The sequence below is a fragment of the Schistocerca americana genome, chromosome 7, assembly GCF_021461395.2.
Source record: "Schistocerca americana isolate TAMUIC-IGC-003095 chromosome 7, iqSchAmer2.1, whole genome shotgun sequence".
NCBI classification, from domain to species: domain Eukaryota; kingdom Metazoa; phylum Arthropoda; class Insecta; order Orthoptera; family Acrididae; genus Schistocerca; species Schistocerca americana.
Window position 1 is genome coordinate 374,910,907 of NC_060125.1, and position 26,172 is coordinate 374,937,078.

Sequence of the window (26,172 nt, forward strand, 5' to 3'; positions counted from 1 at the left end):
TACTACTACATCTGCGTACTTCAATAGATTTCTTGCATATAATCCTTCTGTCGTGTGAAAACGTGTCCCGATAAGGCTGAATACTCACAAAAAATTTTCATCGAACATTGTTGGTAGTAAAGACATTATTCTTATTGTGACGATTACTATAAACATCCCATTTTCAAATATGTTCAGCTTATTAGTTCTAGTTTGAGATCTAATCATTATCAGTCTGCAAATGTTTTACTGATTTCCAGTTGACATTTATCACATCTACATCAACATATACATGGCTACTCTGGGAGCTGATGATTTTCATAATTATAGAAGAATGGACGAAATATGAAATTCGGAGCTGTTGAACATCATGAAACCATTCTTGAGGAAAAAGAACACAGTCATGAGAGAGGATGTAAGCTGCGAGGAGAAGCTATAAGCTACATTACGGTTTATAGCCACGGTAAAAGTTAAGAGGACCTCAGATTCAGTGCTGTTGTATCACAATAATTATTACCTAAGTAAATCCTGAAACCCGCAACGTGATTTGCAGTTGCCTGAGGAAATAAGTCATGCTAAAACAACATAAATAACACGAAAGATATTCATGTAAATTTTATTAACTTATGTATGTAGCATAAAAGATGGACCTGTAAGTTCAAGAAAATCATTTCAAATGAGAGGAAGAAAGACTACAAATGGCAGTGGTGCTCATCATCTAATAAATACAACAGATGTATAGGCAATGAAATGAAGCATTTAACAAATGTAAAATAAATCCCACACTTCGCTCTTCATAGCAGAACTCTAGGATATAAGCTGGACGTTCTTAACACTTATAATAGTGAAGCTAGTATATTTTATGAATAAACTCCACTCACTGTCTATATTTCACTTTTACTTCCGGTAAGTATTCGATGTGAAATTTAAGATCTAATCTGTCTGTATATCGGTTTTTAGACTTTATTTCCAATAAGCGTCGAAAATAAAAGCTAACAGCTGGAGTACAGAAGATCGATAGACTTTAATTCATAAAATACACAGGGTGTTTCCGTAGGAGCGTGCAAAAATGTAACAGGGCGTAGAGAGTGTTCAAAAAAAAGGTTCAAATGGCTCTGAGCACTATGGGACTTAACATCTATGGTCATCAGTCCCCTAGAACTTAGAACTACTTAAACCTAACTAACCTAAGGACGTCACACAACATCCAGTCATCACGAGGCAGAGAAAATCCCTGACCCCGCTGGGAATCGAACCCGGGAACCCGGGCGCGGGAATAGAGAGTGTTCCACTGAATGATTTGAGGTAGGGAACATCGCGCTGGTGAAGCCAGCTTAAAGAGATATGGAAGTAAACTTGTCTACCGCTTTGTCTAGCATTACTGTTTCCAGTTTATTTACAATTAACATGCTACAAGTTTACATGTACTGTGCTGTTTATTTACATGTAAATCCTTTATTTCCCGCAAGGAAATAAGGAGGCCTATCCTGATTACTAGAAATTCATGATGCAAGTTCTGTTTACTTCACTTGTCCATAAGATAGCTCTGTTGGATTGTATTTACATTCAAAAAATGGCTCTGAGAACTATGGGACTCAACTGCTGAGGTCATTAGTCCCCTACAACTTAGAACTAGTTAAACCTAACTAACCTAAGGACATCACAAACATCCATGCCCGAGGCAGGATTCGAACCTGCGACCGGAGCGGTCTTGCGGTTCCAGACTGCAGCGCCTTTAACCGCACGGCCACTTCGGCCGGCCGTATTTACATTGTCCCATGACAGAACGTGCTTTAAATCAACGACAGACCCATTCATTACTCGGTGCTATTCAGAGACAGCTGTACAATGGGGCAGTACAGGTACAGTTTCACAGAACTCACTGACATGCACCTAGTGTATCGGGAAGTACGAAAAAAAAATGGTTCAAATGGCTCTGAGCACTATGGGAAACATCTGAGGTCATCAGTCCTCTAGAACTTAGAACTACTTCAACCTAACTAACCTAAGGACATCACATACATCCATGCCCGAGGCAGGATTCGAACCTGCGACCGTAGCAGGCACGCGGTTCCGGACTTAAGTGTCTAGAACCGCACGGCCACCAAGACCGGCCGGGAATTACGTAGCAATGCTCTCGCTGCTGAAAGGCTAGCCTGAATCCCTTTGGTTATTTCATGTTTATGAGACCCCAGTGAATATGGAGATGGAATTAGTTGCCAGAATAATTTTAGCTGCCTATGATGTGATTCGAAACACACCAGGGGTATTTGTCAGGATGTGCAAGATCTTGCTCGCCATTGTCATGTTTGCACTGAAGTTGATGGGCATCATTTTTAGCACTTTTTGTAAGATACAATACAAATGGTTGTTTCATTGTGTCAGTGATGGTATTTGCAGAGCATATCTTTTGCTCTAAGTGCCGCATAAACCATTACGGATTTGTTAAAAAGCTAAACAAATGCTGCATCTCTATTGCTGTACCCCTCGCATGACGGATCGACACACATCTCCAGCCTACAAATTTCTTCAGAAACTCTGTCACAGTTTCGTCCACTTCACATTCACAGCATTGAACCACGCGTGTATAGCGACAAAAGACGTACTTTTGTCGACAGGGGGGGGGGGGGGGGTGGTCGGCTGTCGTGTGATCCTGCCCGCCCGACATCCCAACAAGGAAAGTTCGTCAGTCGGTTGGTCAAAACCCCTACACATGTCCAATTTTTCGATCGGTTGGTCGGTCAGTTGATGCGTGTGTAGGGCCCTTTATGTATCCACCAACAAGGGAACCAGCCAATAAGAAAGTTGTTATCCACACGACCTGGATTTAAGACCGACCTCTGCCTGCAACCAGCCCACCCTTTCTCCATCTCCACACCCTCCGCCTCCTTTCCCAACGCAACTTCCACCATCTACCCCTCCCAGATGATGAGCTTCGCCCTGTCACCTACCCTTCCTACCAACTCTAACCCCATCTTCCTGCCTCCTCCTCAGGGCTCCCTCTCCTCCCCCTCCCTCCTCCTGAGCGGCTTCCCCCTCCTACTCCCCCTCCATCTCTTGTGCCTCCTGCCCTGTCTTCCCTCTTCATCTCCTGCCCCACCAGTCTCCTGCCTCTTCGTGTACCTGCTGACGCCCCTACTCTCTTCATCCCGCCGCCTCCCCTGCTGCCCCTTGCTCTCCCCTCCTTTTCCATCCTCGCCGACCTCTCCCTCGGCAGGTCCCACCTGGCAGTTTTTATACTTCACCATGTGTGCTCCAAGTGGGTTTTAAGTGTGTTGTTCTGGAGTGCTTGTAATACTGTGGCCAACTTTTAATTTGTGCATGTGCATTCAGTGTCTTCTTTGTGTTTTAAGAATCACCAACTGTGTTTTTAACTTTATGGTGACCTTTTTAATTGTCCCCCCATGAACGTCTCCCTGTCAGTGTATTTTTACCTCCATTATCTCCCCTTACTCTGTTTTATGTTCTCCCTTTTTATCGCCTTATGTATGTAGCATTTTATTCTTGTTTTAGTTGTCACGTAACTCGGCTGAAGAGCAGCGGATTGTGCCACTGACAGCCCTCCCCTGCCCATATGGGCAGGGGAATGAAATCACAATAAAGAAAAAAAAACTGCAACCAGCAGTTCATCCACCCGTTGAAGGCATGTTCAATTCCGAAGTCACCGTTGCTGCTGCTGCTGTCCTGGGTGCCTATTCTGTATCCTTCCGCCATTGTGCCGATCGTTTCGGTACTCAATAGCACCGAATGGTCTAGTACTCGAATTAGAGTCCCTGCGTTATTTAGCATGCATTTCAATAGCGATACCGTTCGGGTCTAGAGAACCAAAGCACTGTTGTCAGTTCGTGTCGCGCAAGCCAATCAAAAGCAAACGGCTTCAGATCCGCCCATGCGCACTGCATAGCGCACAGCGCCTCGAACACAAAGCGACTAGCAGACAACACAGGCGCGCTGTTCTTCCAAGTACCGAAAATTGCGTTTACGTTGCCATAACGCATGACGCCGAATTCCATCGAGCTGACGTGTCCGCCTTCATTGCCCTTGCCTCCTCCTTAACTGTATCAGGCGCAGTATATCAATTTCCATTATTCTCAGCTGAAATGCATAAAATTTTTTACAGTTTCTCTGACCGTATGTTTCCATGCATGCATAATAACGATACCGTATTTGACTGTATTCTGCAGATTGTCGTAAATGCCGCATTATGTCATCTTATTCTCATTCACACTGGCATCGTGTTTTGGATTTTACGTTTCGGAAAATGAGTTAGGAATAGTGTGTAGTACCACATTGTACTAATACATCTATAAAAACACCCGAAAAATTGATTCTGAGAGTTTCAAAGAATAAGAAGATAAACAGAATGTGGTTATAACACGCTCCTAGAGATCCAAATGATTAAGTAGCCCACTTCCCTATATGATGCGTCAAGATTTGGTCTTAAAAACAAAACTGAAGAAAAAAAACTCAATTTCGAGAGCTCTTGCAGTTCGTTGAAGTTTATAACACGCATCTCATGAACGAAAATGTTTCGTACATGGTGCTACAGTCTAAAAATATTATGGCAGAGATCTTCCATCTCTATCTACGGTGGTTGAGGATTCGATCGCAGATAAATACTTGTGACAAGCAAGATTGGTTCAAAGGGCTCTGAGCACTATGGGACTCAACTGCTGAGGTCATTAGTCCCCTAGAACTTAGAACTAGTTAAACCTAACTAACCTAAGGACATCACAAACATCCATGCCCAAGGCAGGATTTGAACCTGCGACCGTAGCGGTCTTGCGGTTCCAGACTGCAGCGCCTTTAACCGCACAGCCACTTCGGCCGGCGACAAGCAAGATTATGAAGATGACTGGTGCTAGCTGCAATCCCAGTAATTTAAGTTGTGCACTTAGATTCCTGTCTAACCGCATACTCGGAAATCGCTACATATTCGGAAAAAATGGTGAATTATTTCTGACAAGAAAAAATATAAAGGTCACTGTCGGTTGTCTTACTCACTGCAATTTCATCTCCAACAATTTCATATTTCATACTTTAAACACACAGAAATCACGAAATCATTACTGAGGAAGTGCGCTCTTACATGTAAGTAATAACGAATATTACAGAAAAAACTTACACGAATAACAATGTCTCAGAACGTGTTGCATATATGAAGAGTTAAAAAAAAATTTTGCATCCACCCATGCGCGATCCCGTGACCTTTCGTATCGTATTCCAGCGTGCTAACCACTTGGCCACGCCAAACAAAAGACACGCAATCCGCATTTGTTGTAGTACTGTGTAGAGGAACGTAGGCTGACTTCGTTGCCAAACCGTGCTGCATAAGTCATAAACGCGTGATAGTTTGGAAGGTTTCCAATATCAGGCTTCACATAATTGCTTTCCATTGTTACTTGAAAGTTGTAAACACGTTTCGATAATTACTAACTAACTCATTTGTGGGAAAAAGTACACAAAGGCACTAGTAACGTCAGTTCACACTCATGTAATATACGTAAGCAGAGCCGATATCTAGATATTTAATGATCTTTAAACTGTTATTTGCATAAAAATAACACGTATTTTGAGAGAATATTGACCGAAAACTTTGTTTGATGTTATCATTCACAGTAACAACCTAACCTAACCATATTTCTAACAAAGGGAAATAGTCTATTACGAACTCACTTTCCAACGGAATGCGTCCTCTGGTGATTCCTTAGTAACACAATCACTAAAACCAAAGCTAAAACCGCTAAATATGTTTAAAATGGCAAATTATACGTGTACATAAACCACAGCTCACCGACCAGACCGAAATCCAAAACCTCTCGGTATAATTGTCGTAAAATCAGTCTAAGGACCGTTCGGTAACAAGTCTCAGAAGCTTACTGAATAGGATATTTCGATAAAGAACCGAAAATGACGTCACTACCGAGACTTACCTACTACACCAATAGGTATGAACGATACAGTATAAGGTCTCTGTCCGCCACTAGCCGCCGTCGCGGGCCGTATCCGACGCCGCACTTCCGGTGACGGGTCATGCTGAACAACACACTTTCGGACTTGGAGTAGTTTTCAGAGGTGGCTATTGAACTAAGACAAATTTTCATAACCCGTGCTGGTCAGACTTTCGCTCAGAACCAAGGCAGGACATATTACGCGCCATGGTAGTGACTTTGCCTGTGTTTTTTGTTCCAAGTGTTGTCTCTGTTTCCTGTTCGAAACTGACAAATTTTGTCCTTTGGACCAGGACACTTCAAGAAGAAGTTAACCTTTGTTCTTCGATTCAAGCTACAAATCAATTTTGTTCAAAGTCGTATCAAATGTGTGTCAACAAACGTGTTAAGGGAAGTTGGAACGCCTTACCCAACAATGTTAAATTTATTGACTTCGCTTCCCTGTATTTCAGGAACCGCTGTAGCCTTGTAGTGTTGGCAGAAGAGCCAACGCTGTTTTTCTAGAGGAGGCCGAAATGCACGCGTTTAATTACACGCTGACTGGCGCGAGGTCTGGAACAGTTAAAGGAATTAATAGTAGCAAATAAAGTAAGCAGTTGATATAATACTTAACTTTAATCCACAATTGTTGAACATCTGTCTCGATGATACATGCTTCATATAATAAATATCGTAGTAAATGTAGCTGAAGGCTATGCTAACTATCGTCCCGGCAAATGAGAGCGTATTTTTCAGTGAACCATTGCTATGAACGTCGGCTGTACAACTGGGGCGAGTGCCAGGACGTCTCTCTAGACCTGCCGTGTGGTGGCGCTCGGTCTGCTATCACTGACAGTGGCGACACGCGGGTCCGGCGTATACTAATGGACCGCGGCCGATTTAAAGGCTACCACCTAGCAAGTGTGGTGTCTGGCGGTGACACCACAAGCCATTGACATGAAACTTTTACAGGACATTAAAATTTATGTTCTGAGGCTACTGAACTACACTAATTGAATTTCAGCCACTGCTTTTGGAAATACAGTTTTTTAATTACACAGTTAAAATTTTGTGTACCTTTTTTGTGCGTTATCCTAAATAATTTTAATTATACATAACATTATGTCCTTCTTTTAGTTCAGTAGACTCAGGATATGTATGTTATTACTCCCTGAATATTTGAATACTCTACTTGAAGTGGTTTCTGAGATTTAGGGAAAAATGCAACAGAAAGTGCAAATTTTCAGGAACGGATTCTAAAGTTTCAAAAGACTGTAACTCACTTAATATACGCTTAATTTTTTTTGTTTTTAGTCACGAAAAAGCACCCTGCACCATACTGTATATCATCCTCTCGATCTTTTTCCAAGTTTTTTCTTCTTTCTGGACTCCTTAGTGGCCAACTGTGCTGCATACTCTGCTTTATCAATGCGAACCTTGTCCATCCGTTCAAGTTCTCTGACGCAGTTTGCTCCAGGATTAATTCCCATATGCTGTAGCACTTTCACCCTACCAATGTTGACATCATTAAAAGCAATAACAGCATCACTGAACACTCACTTTAGTGTCTTCATTAAAAAAAAAAAAAAAAAAAAAAACATTTTCTCGTAAGCGAGTCCATATAAGATTATTGAACGACTCATTGGGATTTTGAGTCTGACCATGCAGACACCTCTTCAGTGATTCAGGATTTGACGTTTTATGATATCCATGACTGCTGCTGCGATGGAATGTTTATGTCTGTGTGAACTGTTTGAGTACTGGGCATTGCGGTAATTGCCCCATGAATCAGGTCCAGGAGGGCAAAGGTGGTGTACTGGTTTTTCATCAGTTAACAGTCTGTGGAAGAAGGTAGCCCATACTGCCTGTTTCATTTTCAACAAATCCTCAGTATTATTTCTAATGGCCATCCCATAATACTGCTGTAGTTCATCAGTCATTTTGTCTGTCAGCCTGCCTCATATAGTTTTACCATCAGAAAGTTTCCTGTGTCTCAACCTTCGTTTCAATTTCCTCAACCTGCTGCCCATCCTCTTCTGGACATGATCAACATATATATAAAAAATATATATAATCTATCTATAATAATATCTGTATAAAAAATTACCGATTTTCATAGATCTTGAAGTAATGAATGTAAACATTTTGACATTTTCAATCGGCGTAGATTATATTTAAAAAATAAAAAAATAAAATAAAATGCTTCCCATGTGAGTTTATAAGTGATACATACATCACTTTATTCGCATAAATTGTAAATTTTATAATGTGATAAAAATTCTAAAATTTGAAATTTTTTACGTTCTAACTCCCCTTAAGCGACAGTACTTCCTGTTCCTAATTTTTGGAAAACTTTCCAGATGACGTCGCTCCAAACTGAAAATTGGTATCGCACTTGTGACAAAAGTCTGTGGCTTTTGCAAAAACATGGCTCTAAGCACTATGGGACTTAACATCTGAGATCATCAGTCCCCTAGACTTAGAACTACTTAAACCTAACTTAACCTAAGGACATCACACACATCCATGGCCGAGGCAGGATTCGAACCTGCGACCGTAGCAGTCGTGTGGTTCCGGACTGAAGCGCCTAGAACCGCTCGTGTGACTTTTGCGTGGATCTTTCAGTTGTGCTGCAAGCAGCCTACGATGTACGCCTTGCAGTATAAACTGTCATTCGAAATTTAAATATCTACCTGCACGAGCAGTATACACTGTCTGATCTAAAGTATCCACGCCCCCATTAGTGAATGTTAATATAGGGCGCGTCACCGTTCGCCTTTTGACGGACTGAACTCTTTTGGGGTCAATTTCAGCGATGCGTCTAAATGCCTGCAGAGGAATGGCGGCAAATTCTTCCTGAAGAGCCGAAACCAGAGAAGGTAGTGATGTTGGACGCTGAAATCTGGAGGGAAGTCGACGTTCTAACTCATCCCAAAGGCATTCTATTGGGTTCAGATGGGTACTCTAGGCAGGACGGTCCATCTCTTATTGTGTACAATCCATTGCCCCTTAGACGCTGCCTTATGACACACTGCGTTGCCCCGCTGATATGAAGACTCATCGTCTCCGAACAGTTCATCAACTGTCGCAGTACACAATGCTGTAAAATGTGTTCATACCCTTCCGGATTTAGCGTTTTCTTAATCGGAATAAGAGAACGGCGCTCTAACCACGAGAAACAGGTAACGTTCTCCTGCCATCTGACAAACCTAAATCGTTCCATCGGATTGCCACAGGGTTTAGCGTGATTCATCATTCCAAATCACTCGTTTCCAGTTAGTCACTGTCTAGTGCCGTCGCTGTTTCCACCAGCAGAGTCATCGCTTAGCACTGACTAAAGAAATGTGAGGCTTATGAGGGGCTGCCCTACCGCTGTACTCCACCCTTTTTAACTCGCTAAGCATAGCCGTTGTCCTAGCTGGACTGATGATAGCACTTTGGAGCGTACTACTGATTTCTTTTGATGATTTCATGCGATTTTACAGTCATCCTCTACAACGCATGGTCGCTGTTATAACATATTTTTCGATAAAACCACAAAGATGTACTCTCGTGCCTGATTGAATAGTCTTTAAGTGAGATGATGATGATACCGAAAGTTAATTGTCTGCGGAATTATCGAAATAGCATTGAATGAACAGTAAAAAAACTATTTGTTTTAACAGTACTTATAAAAAAAACAAAGCGTTCGGAAAATTAACATCTGTAAACCAGCTAAGTGATACTAATCTTTGTTTCACGAAGCTGTAATTATTTTATCTACCGGTACGAAAAAACCGACATTACAATATCTCCTCCTTCCCATTCTCGTAGCGGCGCGATACGTATGTAAGTATTTCCATTATATCATTTCTGCCAATAATAATTGTACCATTATGTTTCAAATTAAGTTTAATTTTCCAAAATGACCAGCCTCTCCGTTCTCCTGTTTTGATTATATAATGAAAGTAGTTCAAATGGTTCAAATGGCTCTGAGCACTATGGGACTTAACTTCTGAGGTCATCAGTCCCCTAGAAATTAGAACTACTTAAACCTAACTAACCTAAGGACATCACAAACATCCAATCCCGAGGCAGGATTCGAACCTGCGACCGTAGCAGTCTTTTGGTTCCAGACTGGAGCGCCTTTAACCGCACGGCCACTTCGGCCGGCTAGTTACGTTATTTAAGGAAACAGGAAGCGTTCAGTCACATGTGACACGTCAACCATGACCTGCAACAAATGATGATGCCCAAGTAGGTGTTGTAGCTGCTGTCGCAGCTAATCCGCGCATTAGTAACAGACAAATTGCGCGAGAATCGGGAATCTCAAAAACGTCGGTGTTGAGAATGCTACATCAACATCGATTGCACCCGTACCATATTTCTGTGCACCAGGAATTGCATGGCGACGACTCTGAACGTCGTGTACAGTTCTGCCACAGTTCTGGCACAAGAGAAATTACGGGACGATGACAGATTTTTTGCACGCGTTCTATTTAGCGACGAAGCGTCATTCACCAACAGCGGTAACGTAAACCGGCATAATATGCACTATTGGGCAACGGAAAATCCACAATGGCTGCGACAAGTGGAACATCAGCGACCTTGGTGGGTTAATGTATGGTGCGGCATTATGGGAGGAAGGATAATTGGCCTCCATTTTGTCGATGGCAGTCTAAATGGTGCAAGGTATGCTGATTTTTTACGTAAGGTTCTGGCGATTTTACTACAAGATGTTTCACTGCATGACAGAATGGCGATGTACTTCCAACATGACGGATGTCCGGCACATAGCTCGCGTGCGGTTGAAGTGGTATTGAATAGCATATTTCATGACAGGTGATTTGGTCGTCGAAGCTCCATATCATGGCACGCACGTTCACCGTATCTGACGTCCCCGGATTTCTTTCTGTGGGGAGAGTAAGGATGTTTGCTATCGTGATCCACCGACAACGCCAGACAACATGCGTCAGCGCATTGTGAATGCATGTGCGACCATACGGAAGGCGAACTACTCGCTGTTGAGAGGAATGTCGTTACACGTATTGCCAAATGCACTGAAGTTGACGGACATCATTTTGAGCATTTATTGCACTAATATGGTATTTACAAGTAATCACGCTGTAACAGCATGCGTTCTCAGAAATCATAAGTTCACAAAGGTACATGTATAACATTGGAAGAACCGAAATAAAATGTTCAAACGTACCTACGTTCTGTATTTTAATTTAAAAAACCTACCTGTTACCAACTGTTCGTCTAAAATTGTGAGCCATATGTTTGTGACTATTACAGCGCCATCTATTACAAAGCGAAAAAAATGGTCCAACTAAAACATTCATATTTCTTTACGTACTACACGAATATGTAATAAAAATGGGGGTTCCTATTTTAAAAAAACGCAGTTGGTATCCATTTGACCTATGGCAGCGACATCTAGCGGGCCGACCATAGCGCCATCTGGTTTCCCCCTTCAAGCTAGACAAGTTTCGTCCTTTGTAGTTTTTTTGTTTGACACTCATTTCGTGAGATATTTGGCCCGGTCACGATCAATGGACCACCCTGTATATTCGTAGGGTGCAACATATAACATAAAACACACCGAATATGTGCTACTGCTAAACACGATAAATATAGTATGGTGTCTTGCTTTTGCTTGTGACACAGAGAGCGTTCTCGCTTGCTATTAGTTTACTTAACGTGGCGCGTTGCCGAAATATCGCAGAATTTATTTTCTATTTCACGTGAGGAAATAGTTCCTAACGTGAAATAGCAGGAAGTGACGTCACAAAACTCGTAGATTCCCACGTCAACTTTAGCTGAGTACCAGCAGTTCCATCCGACAACATCAGTGGTTCAGTTCCAGGGCTACCTTTAAGCGTTCCACGCCGGCAGCCACCGCCCAGTTTGTCCAGGTCTTCAGCAGCGGCACTCCAGCCGTCACACGCCGACTGCAGCGGCCCAGTAACCTCCCAAAAAAATGGCTCTGAGCACTATGGGACTTAACATCGCCGGCCGGAGTGGCCGAGCGGTTAAAGGCACTACAGTCTGGAACCGCACGACCGCTACGGTCGCAGGTTCGAATCCTGCCTCGGGCATGGATGTGTGTGATGTCCTTAGGTTAGTTAGGTTTAAGTAGTTCTAAGTTCTAGGGGACTTATGACCACAGCAGTTGAGTCCCATAGTGCTCCGAGCCATTTGAACCATTTTTTTTTGACTTAACATCTGAGGTCATCAGTCCCCTAGAACTTAGAACTACTTAAACCTAACTAACCTAAGGACATCACACACATCCATGCCCGAGGCAGGATTCGAACCTGCGGCCGTAGCGATCTCGCGGTTCCAGTCTGAGCCGCCTAGAACCGCTCGGCCACACCGGCCGGCGGTAACCTCCCGGATCTTCACGCCGCCACCTACCACGACTCTGGGGTTCGTCATGTAGGCACATCACAGACAACGGCACAGGAGAGATACTTCTGTTGTATATAGTTGTATGCATATTCATCCAAGGACGTTATAAATGAGTTTCGCGTTGTCAATAAAGTTATTCTTTTAAATTTCTTTCGATCATTCTTCAGTGTGAGGATACTTAAGTTTTAACATGTTGAAGTTTGACCTACAATTTCATTGGTAAATGATGTTTGATACAGCTCTGTTCGCTTTTGAGGCAGAAGAAAGTGTGTCGGACACGAGATGAGGCGTACCTTTTCGATGAGCTCCGGGTTGAGGATGGGCGCGGCCTCTAGCAGTACGATGCGGTGTCCCAGGATGATGATGGTCATGGTGAGGAAGCGAGTGCCCTGCACGTAGCGCAGGTTGAGGCGTTTGCGCGGGGGCTGCGACAGCCGCCGCCAGTTGGAGATCAGCGAGAAGCACAGCAGCGCACGCAGGCCTGCAGCACGAACAAAAAACTCGCCGTAGTCCAATGGTGGTCTGCTGGGTGTTTCGACAAAGCACTCAGAACTGTGGCCACCAAGCTGAACTTTCTGGAGTAAGGTTATGTGCTTTGCGAGAGCCTGAAAGGGGGTATTGAGATAACCATATAGGCGACGCTTAGGGCGTTAATAGCTCACCGACTATCCGGAAGGGAGCTGCCTTGTAGCAGCACCATACGTGCATGTGAGAAATGACAAGTAATTCTGTGCATTCTTGTAAGATTTGTCTAGTGTACCGGGTGATCAGAAAGTCAATATAAATGTGAAAACTTAATAAACCACGGAATAATGTAGATAGAGAGGTAAAAATTGACACGCATGCTTGTAGTGACATGGGGTTTTATTAGAAGAAAAAAAAAACAAAGTTCACAAAATGTCCGACAGATGGCGCTAGACAGCAAAACGTCAGTGACTGCGCAATCGTGTATAAAAGGAGCTGTAATGAGAGAGAGAATCAGCTGCGCCAGCAGTCGCAGCATGTTGACGTTACCTGAAAAGGCGCTTTTAGTGAAGCTGTATTATCAGAATGGGGAATGTGCTAGTTCAGCGTTACGATCCTATCCCCATAGGAAGGCGATTCGAACGGGTAAAGGTCCCTTAACAAATGCAGCTGTGGCGAGAATGATTTCGAAGTTCGAAGCCACGGGTTGTTTACACGATTAGTGGCCGACCGAGCACAAGGCGTAATGCTGCTGAGACATTTCAGGAAGAAATGGAGACTGTAGCGGGTTCGTCTATGTACGGGGAAGTCAGCGCTCGTGCAGTCGCACGTCGCACCGGCATTCCATGCACTACTGTTTGGTTGGCACTGAGGCGTACCCTCCGATGCTATCCGTACAAAATCCATCGTCATCGTGAACTGTTACCTGGCGATTTAGTGAAGCGGAGGTCATTTGCGGTGTGGGCGTTTCAAGAGATGGCGGAAGATGACGATTGGTTGAGTAACGTGTTGCGGACCGACGAAGCTCATTTCACGCTCCGACGGTCTGTCAACGCCCACAACTGCAGAATATGGGCTACCTAAAATCCTAGAACTGTCGTGGAAACTCCATTGCACGACGAGAAAGTCACGGTATGGGTTGGATTTACCACATCTACCGTTATTGGGCCTTTTTTTTTCGAGGAAATGCGTGATTCTCGTTTTGTAACTGCTACCGTGACGGGTGAGAGGTACGCCGATATGTTACAGAATCGCATCATCCCCAGCCTGGCTGATAAACAGCTTCTGGAACTTACGATGTTTATGCAGGATGGCGCTCCACCCCATATTGCTAGACACGTGAAAGATCTCTTGCGCGCGTCGTTTGGTGATGATCGTGTGCTCAGCCGCCACTTTCGTCATGCTTGGCCTCCCAGGTCCCCAGATCTTAGTCCGTGCGATTATTGGCTTTGGGGTTACCTGAAGTCTCAAATGTATCGTGATCGACCCACATCTCTAGGGATGCTGAAAGACAACATCCGACGCCAATGCCTCACCATAACTCCGGGCATGCTTTACAGTGCTGTTCACAACATTATTCTTCGACTAAAGTTATTGTTGAGGAATGATGGTGGGCATATTGAGCATTTCCTGTAAAGAAAATCATCTTTGCTTTGTCTGTTATGCCAATTATTGCTATTCTGATCAGATGAAGCGCCATCTTTCGGACATTTTTTGAACTTTTGTATTGTTTTGGTTCTAATAAAACCCCATGTCATTCCAACCATGTGTGTCAATTTGTACCTCTCTATCTACATTATTCCGTGATTTATTCAATTTTCAAATTTATACTGACTTTTTGATCACCGGGTACTTACAGGGTGACACTTATTAAACAACATGAAAAAAACATAAAGTAGTTGCAAATTAAAGCGTGAACACACTTCTTTCAACATGTTAAAGTCGCTACAGATATTCAGATTTAGGTTATGACATGTTCGATATGCCTACCACCCTTGGCGATGATGTGACGCAAGCGAATAGCGAAATTCTGCATGATCCGCTGAAGTGTCTGAACATCAGTGCTGCCGATGACCTCCCGAATGGCTGGTTTTGGGGTTAATGCTGTACACCTTGTCTTTAATATAGCCCTACAAAAAGAAGCCGCATGCGTTCAAATCCGGAGAATATGGCGGCCAATCGAGGCCCATGTCAGTGGCCTCTGGGTACCCCAGAGTCAGAATGCGGTCCCCAAAGTGCTCCTTCAGGACATCAAACACTCTCCTGCTTCTATGGGATCGAGTTCCGTTTTGCATGAACCATATTTTGTCGAAATCATGGTCACTTTGGATAATGGGGATAAAATCATCTTCCAAAACCTTCACGTACCGTTTGGTAGTCACCGCGCCATCGAGTAATATCGTACCGATTATTCCGTGTCTGGACATTGCGCACCAAACAGTTACCCGTTGAAGGTGAAGAGACGTCTCGGTCGCGAAACGCGGATTCTCAGTCCCCCAGATGCGCCAATTTCGCTTATTGACGAAACCATCCAAATGAAAGTGGGCTTCGTTGCTAAACCAAACCATATTCACATATTAATTCCCATCATGGCCCGCAGCCAACCGTGCAGTTTGAACGTCCTAACGCAAACCGTTCAGAAGCTATGATAATTTTATTTCAAGTAGTTCAATAATTGTCACTCTGTATTTGCGTGCAGTCAGATTTTCTGCAAAATAACATCCACACAATCCTAAAAATCGCAAAGGCCAAACAATTGCGAGAACCAGCCTAAGAGCTCAATAAGTAATGCAACACATTTTTCTCGGCCAATTTCTGTTGAAAAAATTACGTATTTCTTGAGGGAAATCGTGGAATATTTCCACTTAAGCCCCTACAGTTTCATGAAGTTCCGATATGTGGCGTCGCTATACGTAACATTCAGAATGGCGTCAGTAACGAAGCTGCTTTTCAAGCAGAGTACTGTCATTGAGTTTCTTTTTGGCAGAAAACCATAGGACTGAAGATGTTCATAGGCGCCTGCAGAATGTCTACGAACATCAAGCAGTGAACAAAAGCACGGTGAGTCGTTGGGTGAGAAGTCTGTCATTATCGTAATCAGATCGCGCAGACTTCTCTTGTTTCCCGCGTGCCGGCCGGCCTCACGCACCTGCGACTCCTGCAGTGCTGGAACGCGTGGACGCTCTCACTCGAGATGAGAGACGAACCACAATCAACTGGACGTCTCTATTTGTAGTGCTGAAACACTCGTCCACCAGTAGGGCTATTCAAATGTGTGTACCCGCTACGTTCCTCGCTGCCTCACAGAAGACCATAACAACTAACGAAGGACGACGTGTGTGGAATTGCTTCCGCGTTACGAGGCCGATCGTCACAGTTTTTTGTCACAGGCGATGAAACATGGGTTCATCACTTCGAACCGGAAATAAAACGGCAATCCGTGGAGCGGCGCCACACAATCTCTTCTACATCTATATCTACATCTACATCCATACTCCGCAAGCCACCTGACGGTGTGTGGCGGAGGGTACCTTGAGTACCTCTATCGGTTCTCCCTTCTATTGCAGTCCCGTATTGTTCGTGGAAAGAAAGATTGTCGGTATGCCTCTCTGTGGGCTCTAATCTCTCTGATTTTATCCTCATAGTCTCTTCGCGAGATGTACGTAGGAGGGAGCAATATACTGCTTGACTCCTCGGTGAAGGTATGTTCTCGAAACTTCAACAAAAGCCCGTACCGAGCTACTGAGCGTCTCTCCTGCAGAGTCTTCCACTGGAGTTTACCTATCATCTCCGTAACGCTTTCGCGATTACTAAATGATCCAGTAACGAAGCGCGCTGCTCTCCGTTGGATCTTCTCTATCTCATCTATCAACCCTATCTGGTACGCATCCCACACTGGTGAGCAATATTCAAACAGTGGCCGAACAAGTGTACTGTAACCTACTTTCTTTGTTTTCGGATTACATTTCCTTAGGATTCTTCCAATGAATCTCAGTCTGGCATCTGCTTTACCGACGATCAACTTTATATGATCATTCCATTTTAAATCACTCCTAATGCGTACTCCCAGACAATTTATGGAATTAACTGCTTCCAGTTGCTGACCTGCTATATTGTAGCTAAATGATAAAGGATGTTTCTTTCTATGTATTCGCAGCACATTACACTTATCTACATTGAGATTCAATTGCCATTCCCTGCACCATGCGTCAATTCGTTGCAGATCCTCCTGCATTTCAATACATTTTTCCATTGTTACAACCTCTCGATCACTCCTAATGCCTACTCCCAGATAATTTATGGAATTAACTGCTTCCAGTTGCTGACCTGCTATATTGTAGCTAAATGATAAAGGATGTTTCTTTCTATGTATTCGCAGCACATTACACTCGTCTACATTGAGATTCAATTGCCATTCCCTGCACCATGCGTCAATTCGTTGCAGATCCTCCTGCATTTCAATACAATTTTCCATTGTTACAACCTCTCGATATACCACAGCATCATCCGCAAAAAGCCTCAGTGAACTTCCGATGTTATCCTCAAGGTCATTTATGTATATTGTGAATAGCATCGGTCCTACGACACTCCCCTGCGGCACACCTGAAATCACTCTTATTTCGGAAGACTTCTCTCCATTGAGAATGACGTGCTGCGTTCTGTTATCTAGGAACTCTTCAATCCAATCTTCTTCTCCGAAGAAAAAATTCAAAGCTGCAACGTCAGTCGGTAAAGTTATGGCGATGGTTTTCTAGGACTCTGAAAAGGTCATTTTGTTTTATGTCCCCTCTCTTGGTGCAACGATCAACTCTGAAGTGTTATTAGCCTGCCCTCAGGAAGAAATGACTTCAACGTAATCGTCCCCACAAAAATTCAAACGAACTTCCCCTTCTTCGTTATTACGGAAGATCTCACATAAGTCTGTCCACACGTGATAAATTCACACAACTTGATTGGACTTCTTTTCCTCATCCACTCTACTGTCCAGGTCTCGTCCCTTCCTACTTCCATCTGTTTGGCCCAATGAAAGATTCATCCCGCGGGAAGCAGTACATGGATGACAGTGAGGTTATTGATTCAGCGAGATGTGGGCTCCGACATCGAACAATAGCGCTATATCATGCGGACATACAGGGCGTTCCAGTAAGGTGGTGTAAGACCGTGGCAGTGAACGGAGATTACGTCAAAAATAGGGTTTTATAGCCAAGAGAATGGCAAATAATATGGTGTATTGGTATCCTGAAAAAAGCCAACCTACTTTCAGAAAAAAATGTGTTGCATTACTAACTGAACACCCCTCGTACAAACGTCATGAAACCAATAAGAATAATCTAAGCTCATAAGAATAATATACAAAAGAACGTAAAAGAAAATTGAGGACCTGCTAGATGACGGTAAACTTGCCATTAGGGTAGGAAGATGACCGGAGAAGTTGTTATAACGTTGTGCTTACTCATGAAGAGAACGATAATGGAAGCAAGCCTAAATATAAATCAAGACTCCTTGATAGAGTTTGTCGACCTGGAAAAAGCGTTGGACAATCAAAAATGGTGCAAGATGTTCGAAATGCTGAGAAAAATAGGAGTAAGCTATAGGGGTAAACGGGTAATATACGATATCTACAAGGACCAAGAGGGGACGATAAGAGTGGACGACCAAAAACGAAGTATACGGATGAAAAAGGCAAGGATGTAGTCTTTCGCCCCTACTATTCAATCTGTGCATTGAAGAAGCAATAACACAAATAAAAGGTTCAGAAGTGGAATTAAAATTCAAGGTGAAAGGATATTAACGATACGATTCGCTGACGACATTGATGATATCCTGAGTGAAAATGAAGAAGAATTTCAGGATCTCCTAAATGGAACGAACAGACTTAAGAGCACAGAATATGGATTGAAAGTAAATCGAAGAAAGACGAAAGTAATGACAAGAACCACAAATGAGAACACCGAGAAACTTAACATCAGGATTGACGGTCACGAAATAGATAAAGTTAAGAAATTCTACTACCTAGGCATGAAAATAACCCATGACGGACGGAGCAAGTACGACATCAAAAGCAGACTAGCACTGGCAAAAAGGCCATTCCTGGCCAAGAGAAGTCTACTGGTATCAAACATATGCCTTAATTTGAGAAAGATATTTCTGACAATGTACGTTTAGAGCACAGCGTTGTGTGGTAGTGAAACACAGTGTGTGGGAAAACCGGAACAGTGAATCGAAGCATTTGAGATGTGGTGCTTCAGACGAATGTTGAAAATTAGGTAGACTGATAAGTTAATGCATGAGGAGGTTCTGCGCAGATTCGAAGAGGATAGGAATATGTGGATAACACTGACAATGAGAAGGGACAGGGTGATAGGACATTTGCTAAGATATCAGGGAATGAAGGGTGTGAAGGGGAGCTGTAGAGGGCGAAAACTGTAGCGGAAAACAGAGACTGGAATACATCCAGCAAATAATTGAGGACGTAGGTTGCAAGTATTACTCTGAGATGAAGAGATTTGCACAGGAGAGGAAATCGTAGCGGGCTGCAACAAACCAGTCTGAAGACTGATGACTTAAAACAAATGAAGAGAAGAGTTAAGAAAAATCCAGATACTTTCATATGACTTATCGACCGAGAAAAAACGTTCGACACTGCAAAATGGTCCAGGATATACGAAATTCTATGACAAATAGATGTAGGCTGTAGGGGAAGACGGATAAAATACAGTATGTACAAGAAACAAGAGGGAACGATAAAAACGGAAAACTAAGAACGAAATACAGTACCTTTAGATTTGGCAGTGCTGTTCTTCAGACGGAGCATTCCCTCTGTCGTCGTCGCCACCACCACTAGAACCAGCAGGAAGACTGCGACGCCCCTATAAGGGAAGACACAATTTCTGTTCACTTTTTGGGAAATTTGATGGAAATCTTCCACGACAGAAAAAAAAAAAAAAATAAAATAAAAAAATAAAAACGTACTGGCGTTCTGCATTGACGAACTAATGAAGATAAGAATGCATAAAGACAATTAGAATTACATCGATTACTTACAAATGAATGAACACTACGGATACCCAACACAGTTCGAGAAATGAAAATAATGCATTAATTTTAAAGAGATGAAATGTTTAACAACAATATCTCTCGAAGCGATAGAAAGTTACAGACAAGATTTGAAGATTATCTGAATATTCTGAGCCTCAAAATGGCGACACGTCGAAACTTATTTGCTCGAACCTGAATCCTGCATTTAAGAGAATGCTTATAAAAGTTGGATGCCAATCTGAAGCCACGCGGGGTAGACGCGCGGTCTGAGGCGCCTTGCCGCGGTTGACGCGGCTCCCCCCGTCGGAGGTTCGAGTCCTCCCAAGGACACAGGTATGTGTGTTGTCCTTAGCGTAAGTTATTTTAAGTTAGATTTAGTGTGTTAGCCTAGGGACCAATGACCTAAGCAGTTCGGTCCCATAGGAATTTATCACAAATTTACAAATTTTCCCTAATCTGATATTAACTAGCCGTCTTGCAAATACACTGATTATTTCTTGATAAAACTTAACTCTAGGTTTAATATGCCTTGAAACTGAGTCCTTTTACGTCTGACCTGTATTTGTGCGCAACGGATATTCTGTGCACCTGTCCTGCAGGTCGTGGACTCTCGCAGCAGTGAACTCACCTCATACTCTGCAATAAAATTGTATTCGTATTCGCTGCTTGCGGAATGTGTAGCATTATCTCTTGCAGATGTGTGTAATTACAAGCTTCGTGCATCATGGAAGGAAAAATATGGAAAATTATCGGTTTGGGTTCAGTAATTGCTAAATTATCTTGTGTAGATGACTGCAATGCAAGCGAAGTTGTGAAAATCAATGGGGCACAAATCAATGTATATTAATGTAAATATACATGCCCAATAACTGAAGGCACACAATGTGTGACCACGTGTTGCTGAGGTACAAGTCACTCAAAGGTACAATCTTTAGCGACTTAGCGTTCGTATCACAAGAAAATGTAGCATTTACATACTCGTCCTCATATTAAACAAGAATCCACCTCCGCAGCTGCGATCGCTAACGGATGCCTCTGCGGTAACGCTCGTCTCGGAGGTAAACCGGTTCGAATCCAGATGGTGGAAAATTTTCACTGCCATTATTTCGCTGGTTAGATAAGGAGAGCCGGTGCCGTAAAGTTCTTGATCAGTAGTCTTTGCCCCAATATCACGGATTAAATTCCATGCCTCTCTGCAGTATCTCGTGAAGCGAGCACATGTGACATTATAGTGGTGATCCATCCGTCGGGTGTGGACATGAAGCTCGGCGGTCTTGTTGGCGCTATTCGAGAGGAACGGCACCTGGATTCACATTCATCCTTCCGTTCATCCATAACAGCACAAACCCAGCACTACACTGTACAACCATGCAGCACATTCATTAACAGGAATTAGAATTGTAGTCTTTAATAGAAACAATTTGGAAGACAGAAACCATACCTGCAGATAGGAGAACCGCAATTATATGCCACATATTTAAGAAGAATGATCCCCCAATGTGCGATAACTACAGAGGAATTACTTTACTGGACGTCGCTTCTACGCCCCATATTTTTTTCTCAGAACATATTTATTGTTAAGTCAAAATTTGGTGACAATATACATCAACATGTCTTCTGTCCATGTCCTTTTTGTACGTAGATTCCATTACGTTCTATGGCCGTACCCGAACGTTGTGGAAGAGGATGTATTGCCTGCTGGTAAAAGCTCTTGTCCTGTAGGCGTCGCCATCTTTTCACTGCATGGCTCACAATCGCGTCATCTTCAAAGTGTGTTCTCATCTTTAAGCGGCCCAAAGAGATGGAAGTCCGAGGGTGCCAGGTCTGGACTGTAGGATGGATGAGACAGTGATGTCCAACCCAATTTGGCGATGTGTTCCCGCCTTCTCAGACTTGTGTGTGGCGTGACAAACATTCAGCAAACACTCCTCACATAGAGAGGAATAAAATGTTTGGTATGGACATGGGTCGCGCAACATTTCATTTCCATGCGAGAGCTCATTCTCTTCATTATCACATTAATCATAGGAAACACGAAGGAACAGAACGTACCAGCATTACATGAAACGTTTTCTTAGATGAAATGTTCAAAATACCCTGCTGGTTAGATTTGGTTAGAATGTAGAGTAAGCTGTAATTCTTAGGCTCTCCGCCAGTGTTTGTAGTTCCGCTTGAACGAAGGTAATGTTGACATATAATTCACGTAATTGCCAATGTTGACACGCGACTATTGCTCTATTAGCACCAGTCAAGTATCATCATCTGTTCATCACGAACCTTGTTTCCGGTGCAGTGCAGTGGGTTAGCAGACGGAAGTGGCCGTGCCGCCTAACGTTTGTGTTGGGAGAGAGGTCGAGAATGTAGTGTCACCGCCAGACACCACACTTGCTAGGTGGTAGCCTCTAAATCGGCCGCGGTCCGTTAATATACGTCGGACCCGCGTGTCGCCACTATCAGTGATTGCTGACCGAGCGCCGCCACACGGCAGGTCTAGAGACACTTCCTAGCACTCGCCCCAGTTGTACAGCCGACTTTGCTAGCGATGGTTCACTGAAAAATTACGCTCTCATTTGCCGAGACGATAGTTAGCATAGCCTTCAGCTACGTCATTTGCTACGTACAATTTTTGCTACTATAAAGACCTTGTCCTGTTCCAGACCTCACGCCATCCTGCGTGAGCTTAAACGCGTGCCGTTCGGCTACCTGTCATAGTGGATTGGCTGTCTTGCCAGTCCACAACAGAGAGCGACAGTGCCCCGGCAGGAGAACGTTTGAAATAGTTGAGCGTCGCCTACTGCTCGCGACGGGCGGACTGGGGGTTGGGGGGGGGGGGGGGGGGGAGGGACCTAGAAGGAGGAGGAAACCTTAACTGGGGGAGCGAGAAGAACTTCTTGCAGCTGACGACAACCCTAGCGTCAGCCTAAGGCAATAGCTTCAGCAAGTAATGTTCACCACATGACTGTCTCGTGAGTGGTACCTGAGAACATGATGTATCCGTACCTTGTACAGCGTGTACAGGCACTATCAGCAGCTGATTTTCCTGCACAGGAACACACTTGCGGTCGGTTCACTCAATAATATGTCAACCCTCACTGTAGTGCAGACGTGTTGTTCACGGTTGAGGATTTGTTTCAAAGTAGATTATTAATGCGTAGAGGAGTTTTAGAAACTGAGCTCTTGCATGAATACAAAGCGTTTCCGGGCCCATGTCGTATAACATATTTTCTACCTCTACATATTGAGGAATGTTTCCAGAAAGTTTGACCACACCATTTTGTTACACCCTGTAGATTTCAAAATCCCTGTCGTGGATGAGAAAGCTGTGTCCACTCACCAAAAGCTTTTGTGTTCTTATCAGACCATCCCAGGCTAAGTGGAGGTATTCGAAAGACCGCCTATCTGTCTTCATGCGGACCCGTGTGTGGCGCACCCCTAAGCCTCGACTATCGTCCTCTGCGAGAGGCTTTCTGGCAGACCTAGGATAAGAGAGGATATTCTCTTGCATTCCGCGTAGCAGGGATGCACTATTTTAACATATTTTAACCTATTTTAACCTTAGTTATGCATCCTTTGTGGGTTCACATTTTAATATGCACATGAAGATGGGACACATCTCCTCAACTTAGGTGTGCTTTTCTTTTTAGAAGTAAATATTTTTTACAACTGTGGAGGATTTTATCACTCACAATGAATAACACTTGTGAATGTCCCGTCACAGCAAACTTGGGGTAAACGAAGGAGACCTTGCCACAAGCCCATTCGAACTCTGGAGCTCATTGTCTGGCATCACCTGCAGGAAAGGCCAGAAGTCACGATTACAGAATTTTTAATGTTATTGTATTGAAACAAGTAGCAACGTGAAAGGAAAACTGGAACACGAAACGACTCCGAGGCTCTAGTAGAAATTTTTTTTAACAGAAATAGGGCATGGAAGAATGGAATAACAAAGAAACTAATATTCTTACATACTTCTTGCATATTACAAACACTTTCTGTATACTGACCATTATTCTCGGGGCACGAATCACGTCACGTAGTCATAGCATGATCACTTAATTCATTGATGCTGCCTTGTCGAAATGAGCGATAACCTTCTTTCTTCATCCATCGGCGCACGGATATTTTGGGAATGTTTATCTGCGCCGACCGCTTCCTTGTCGATATTGCTGGTGGACGAAGCAATGCTGCCTTCAAGCGTTCAGTACTTCATTGTCTCAGTCATATGTATTGGGTCTTTCGCTGCGTGATGCATCTGTCACATACCCATTTTCAAAGGCCTTTGCTTCCAGTTTCCGAAGATTTGGAGGTTTTTTCTAGAAGCGATTGAAAAGTTTTCCCTAATTTCATCATATGTATCATCCGTCCAATTGCTTTTTATGTACCGTACGCTAAGAGGAAGACGTTCTTCAATTGTGAATGTGCTTGCATTTGCCATTATAAGACAAATGTTTAGAACTGTATTACCTTGGTAGTGAAAGAGAACACGATCACATACCGTAGCATTCGCCAGAACCCCAAGCAAACCAACACGATCATATGCCTTATTTTCATGGAATTGTTGTAATCTGAGTGATCTTTATCAGAAGACAGACGCAGTACGGGCTGAGAACATTGTTTTCAACCTAGAATACATTTCCAAATCCCTGTAACTATATGTTCAGTTACTTGAATACTTTCCGATCGTGACTTTTGGCCATCCTGCAGAAATGATTGAAACAATTTTTCCATGAAAGTTTTTTTAAATAAATGCAGTCTAAGATCGCATGTAAGTTGTTAAAATCTAAAATTTATTAATCAGGTGGGCGGTTTCGATTGTGGTAGATGATCTTCAGACCATTAAAACTCCACGATACCAGCTGGAGAGAGTGTGGGGAGGAGCAGTCCATTACGTAGCGTCCATAAACACTGAAATGAAATGATCGTATGGCATTGTTGGCCGGGAGGCCCTATGCGAGGAAGTTCGGCCGCCGTATTGCAAGTCCTTTCGAGTTAATGCCACTTCGGTGACTTGCGAGTCAATGATGACGAAATGATGATGAAGAACACACAACACCCAGTTATCTCAAAGCAGAGAAAATCTCTGACCCCGCCGGGAATCGAACCCGGGACCCCGTGAGCGGGAAGCGAGAACGCCACCGCAAGACCACGAGCTGCGGACGTCCATAAACACTGTTCCAGCGGTACATAGCGGGGGTGCTTCTCGCCACGCTCTTTCCAGCTGTCATTATGGACTTATAATGACCTAAAGGTGATCGTACCACGATCGAAAGTGGTCACCTGATTAATAAATTTTAAATGCGATCTTATTTTAAAAAAACTTTTAAGTTTGAGCGCTGTTTTCCTATGAACAAAAAATGGCTCTGAGCACTATGCGACTTAACTTCTGAGGTCATCAGTCGCCTTGAACTTAGAACTAATTAAACCTAACTAAGCTAAGGACAGCACGCACATCCATGCCCGAGGCAGGATTCGAACCTGCAACCGTAGCGGTCGCTCGGCTCCAGACTGTAGCGCCTAGAACCTATGAACATCGTTCACAAAGAGTTTCTCTTATGATTTGACACTTGGGACATGCCTAGGGACATACAACAGGGAAGCGAGGACACAACAGCACTGAAAACGCGTTTTGCGAAAAAATAGCGCTTAGAGCGTTAGACACTTCCACTCTTTATGTGTATAATATTTTACCCTAAAAGTCGGGATACCGCATGTTCTTTATGGGATATCTTCTTGACTGCCATGAGGCGGTACCCAAGGCAAACCGAACTAATTTTGTGGTCGGCAGAGCTTTTGTAGTACCCCGTCTTGCCGCTAGGACCGCATAGAGCGAACATTCCAGAGTCAGTAAGTCCAGAGGCGTCGCTGAAGGAGGTCAGGACTAGTTTCGGTAGAGTTTATAGTGACGACTGTTTTATGTGATTGTCGTTGCTGCAATGGCTGATTTTCGTCGACAGAGTGCGGCGATGAAATTCTGATTTTTGCTCGGAAAAGCGGAACACAAGCTTCTGAAATGTACTACAATGACGGTGCTAGGCGAAAAACTCAAGTGTTTGAGTGGTTTCTCCATTTCAAAAATGGAGAAATGTCAAGTGATGACGAACCTCGTTCTGATCGTCCTTCCACGACCCAAACACATGAAAATGTCGAAAAAATGCCTGCAGTGTTCAACGAAGATCGACGACGGACCACTGAAGAAATTGTAGAGCTATCGGGAGTGACTTGGAGTTCAGTGCAGAGAATTGTGACAGAAGATTTGGGAATGAAAAGGATGGCTGTCAAATTCATGCCACTACTGCTGACTGCCGAACAAAAACAAGGTCGCGTGGAAGCGTGCTGTGGTTTGAAAGAAGAGTCCTGCAATGATCCA

General features: G+C 43.5%; 1 protein-coding gene across 1 annotated transcript in view; it reads right to left on the bottom strand.

The window, feature by feature from the left end:
* The window catches only part of LOC124622951 (nose resistant to fluoxetine protein 6-like), a 185,072-nt gene that overhangs the window by 152,993 nt on the left and 5,907 nt on the right, over positions 1-26,172 (bottom strand). Inside the window, exons 3-4 of the mRNA XM_047148741.1 lie at positions 19,545-19,636; positions 12,596-12,783 (exon numbers count right to left, since the gene is read on the bottom strand). Of these exons, the coding sequence (XP_047004697.1) occupies positions 12,596-12,783; positions 19,545-19,636 (280 nt within the window). The remainder of the gene's footprint in view (positions 1-12,595; positions 12,784-19,544; positions 19,637-26,172) is intronic.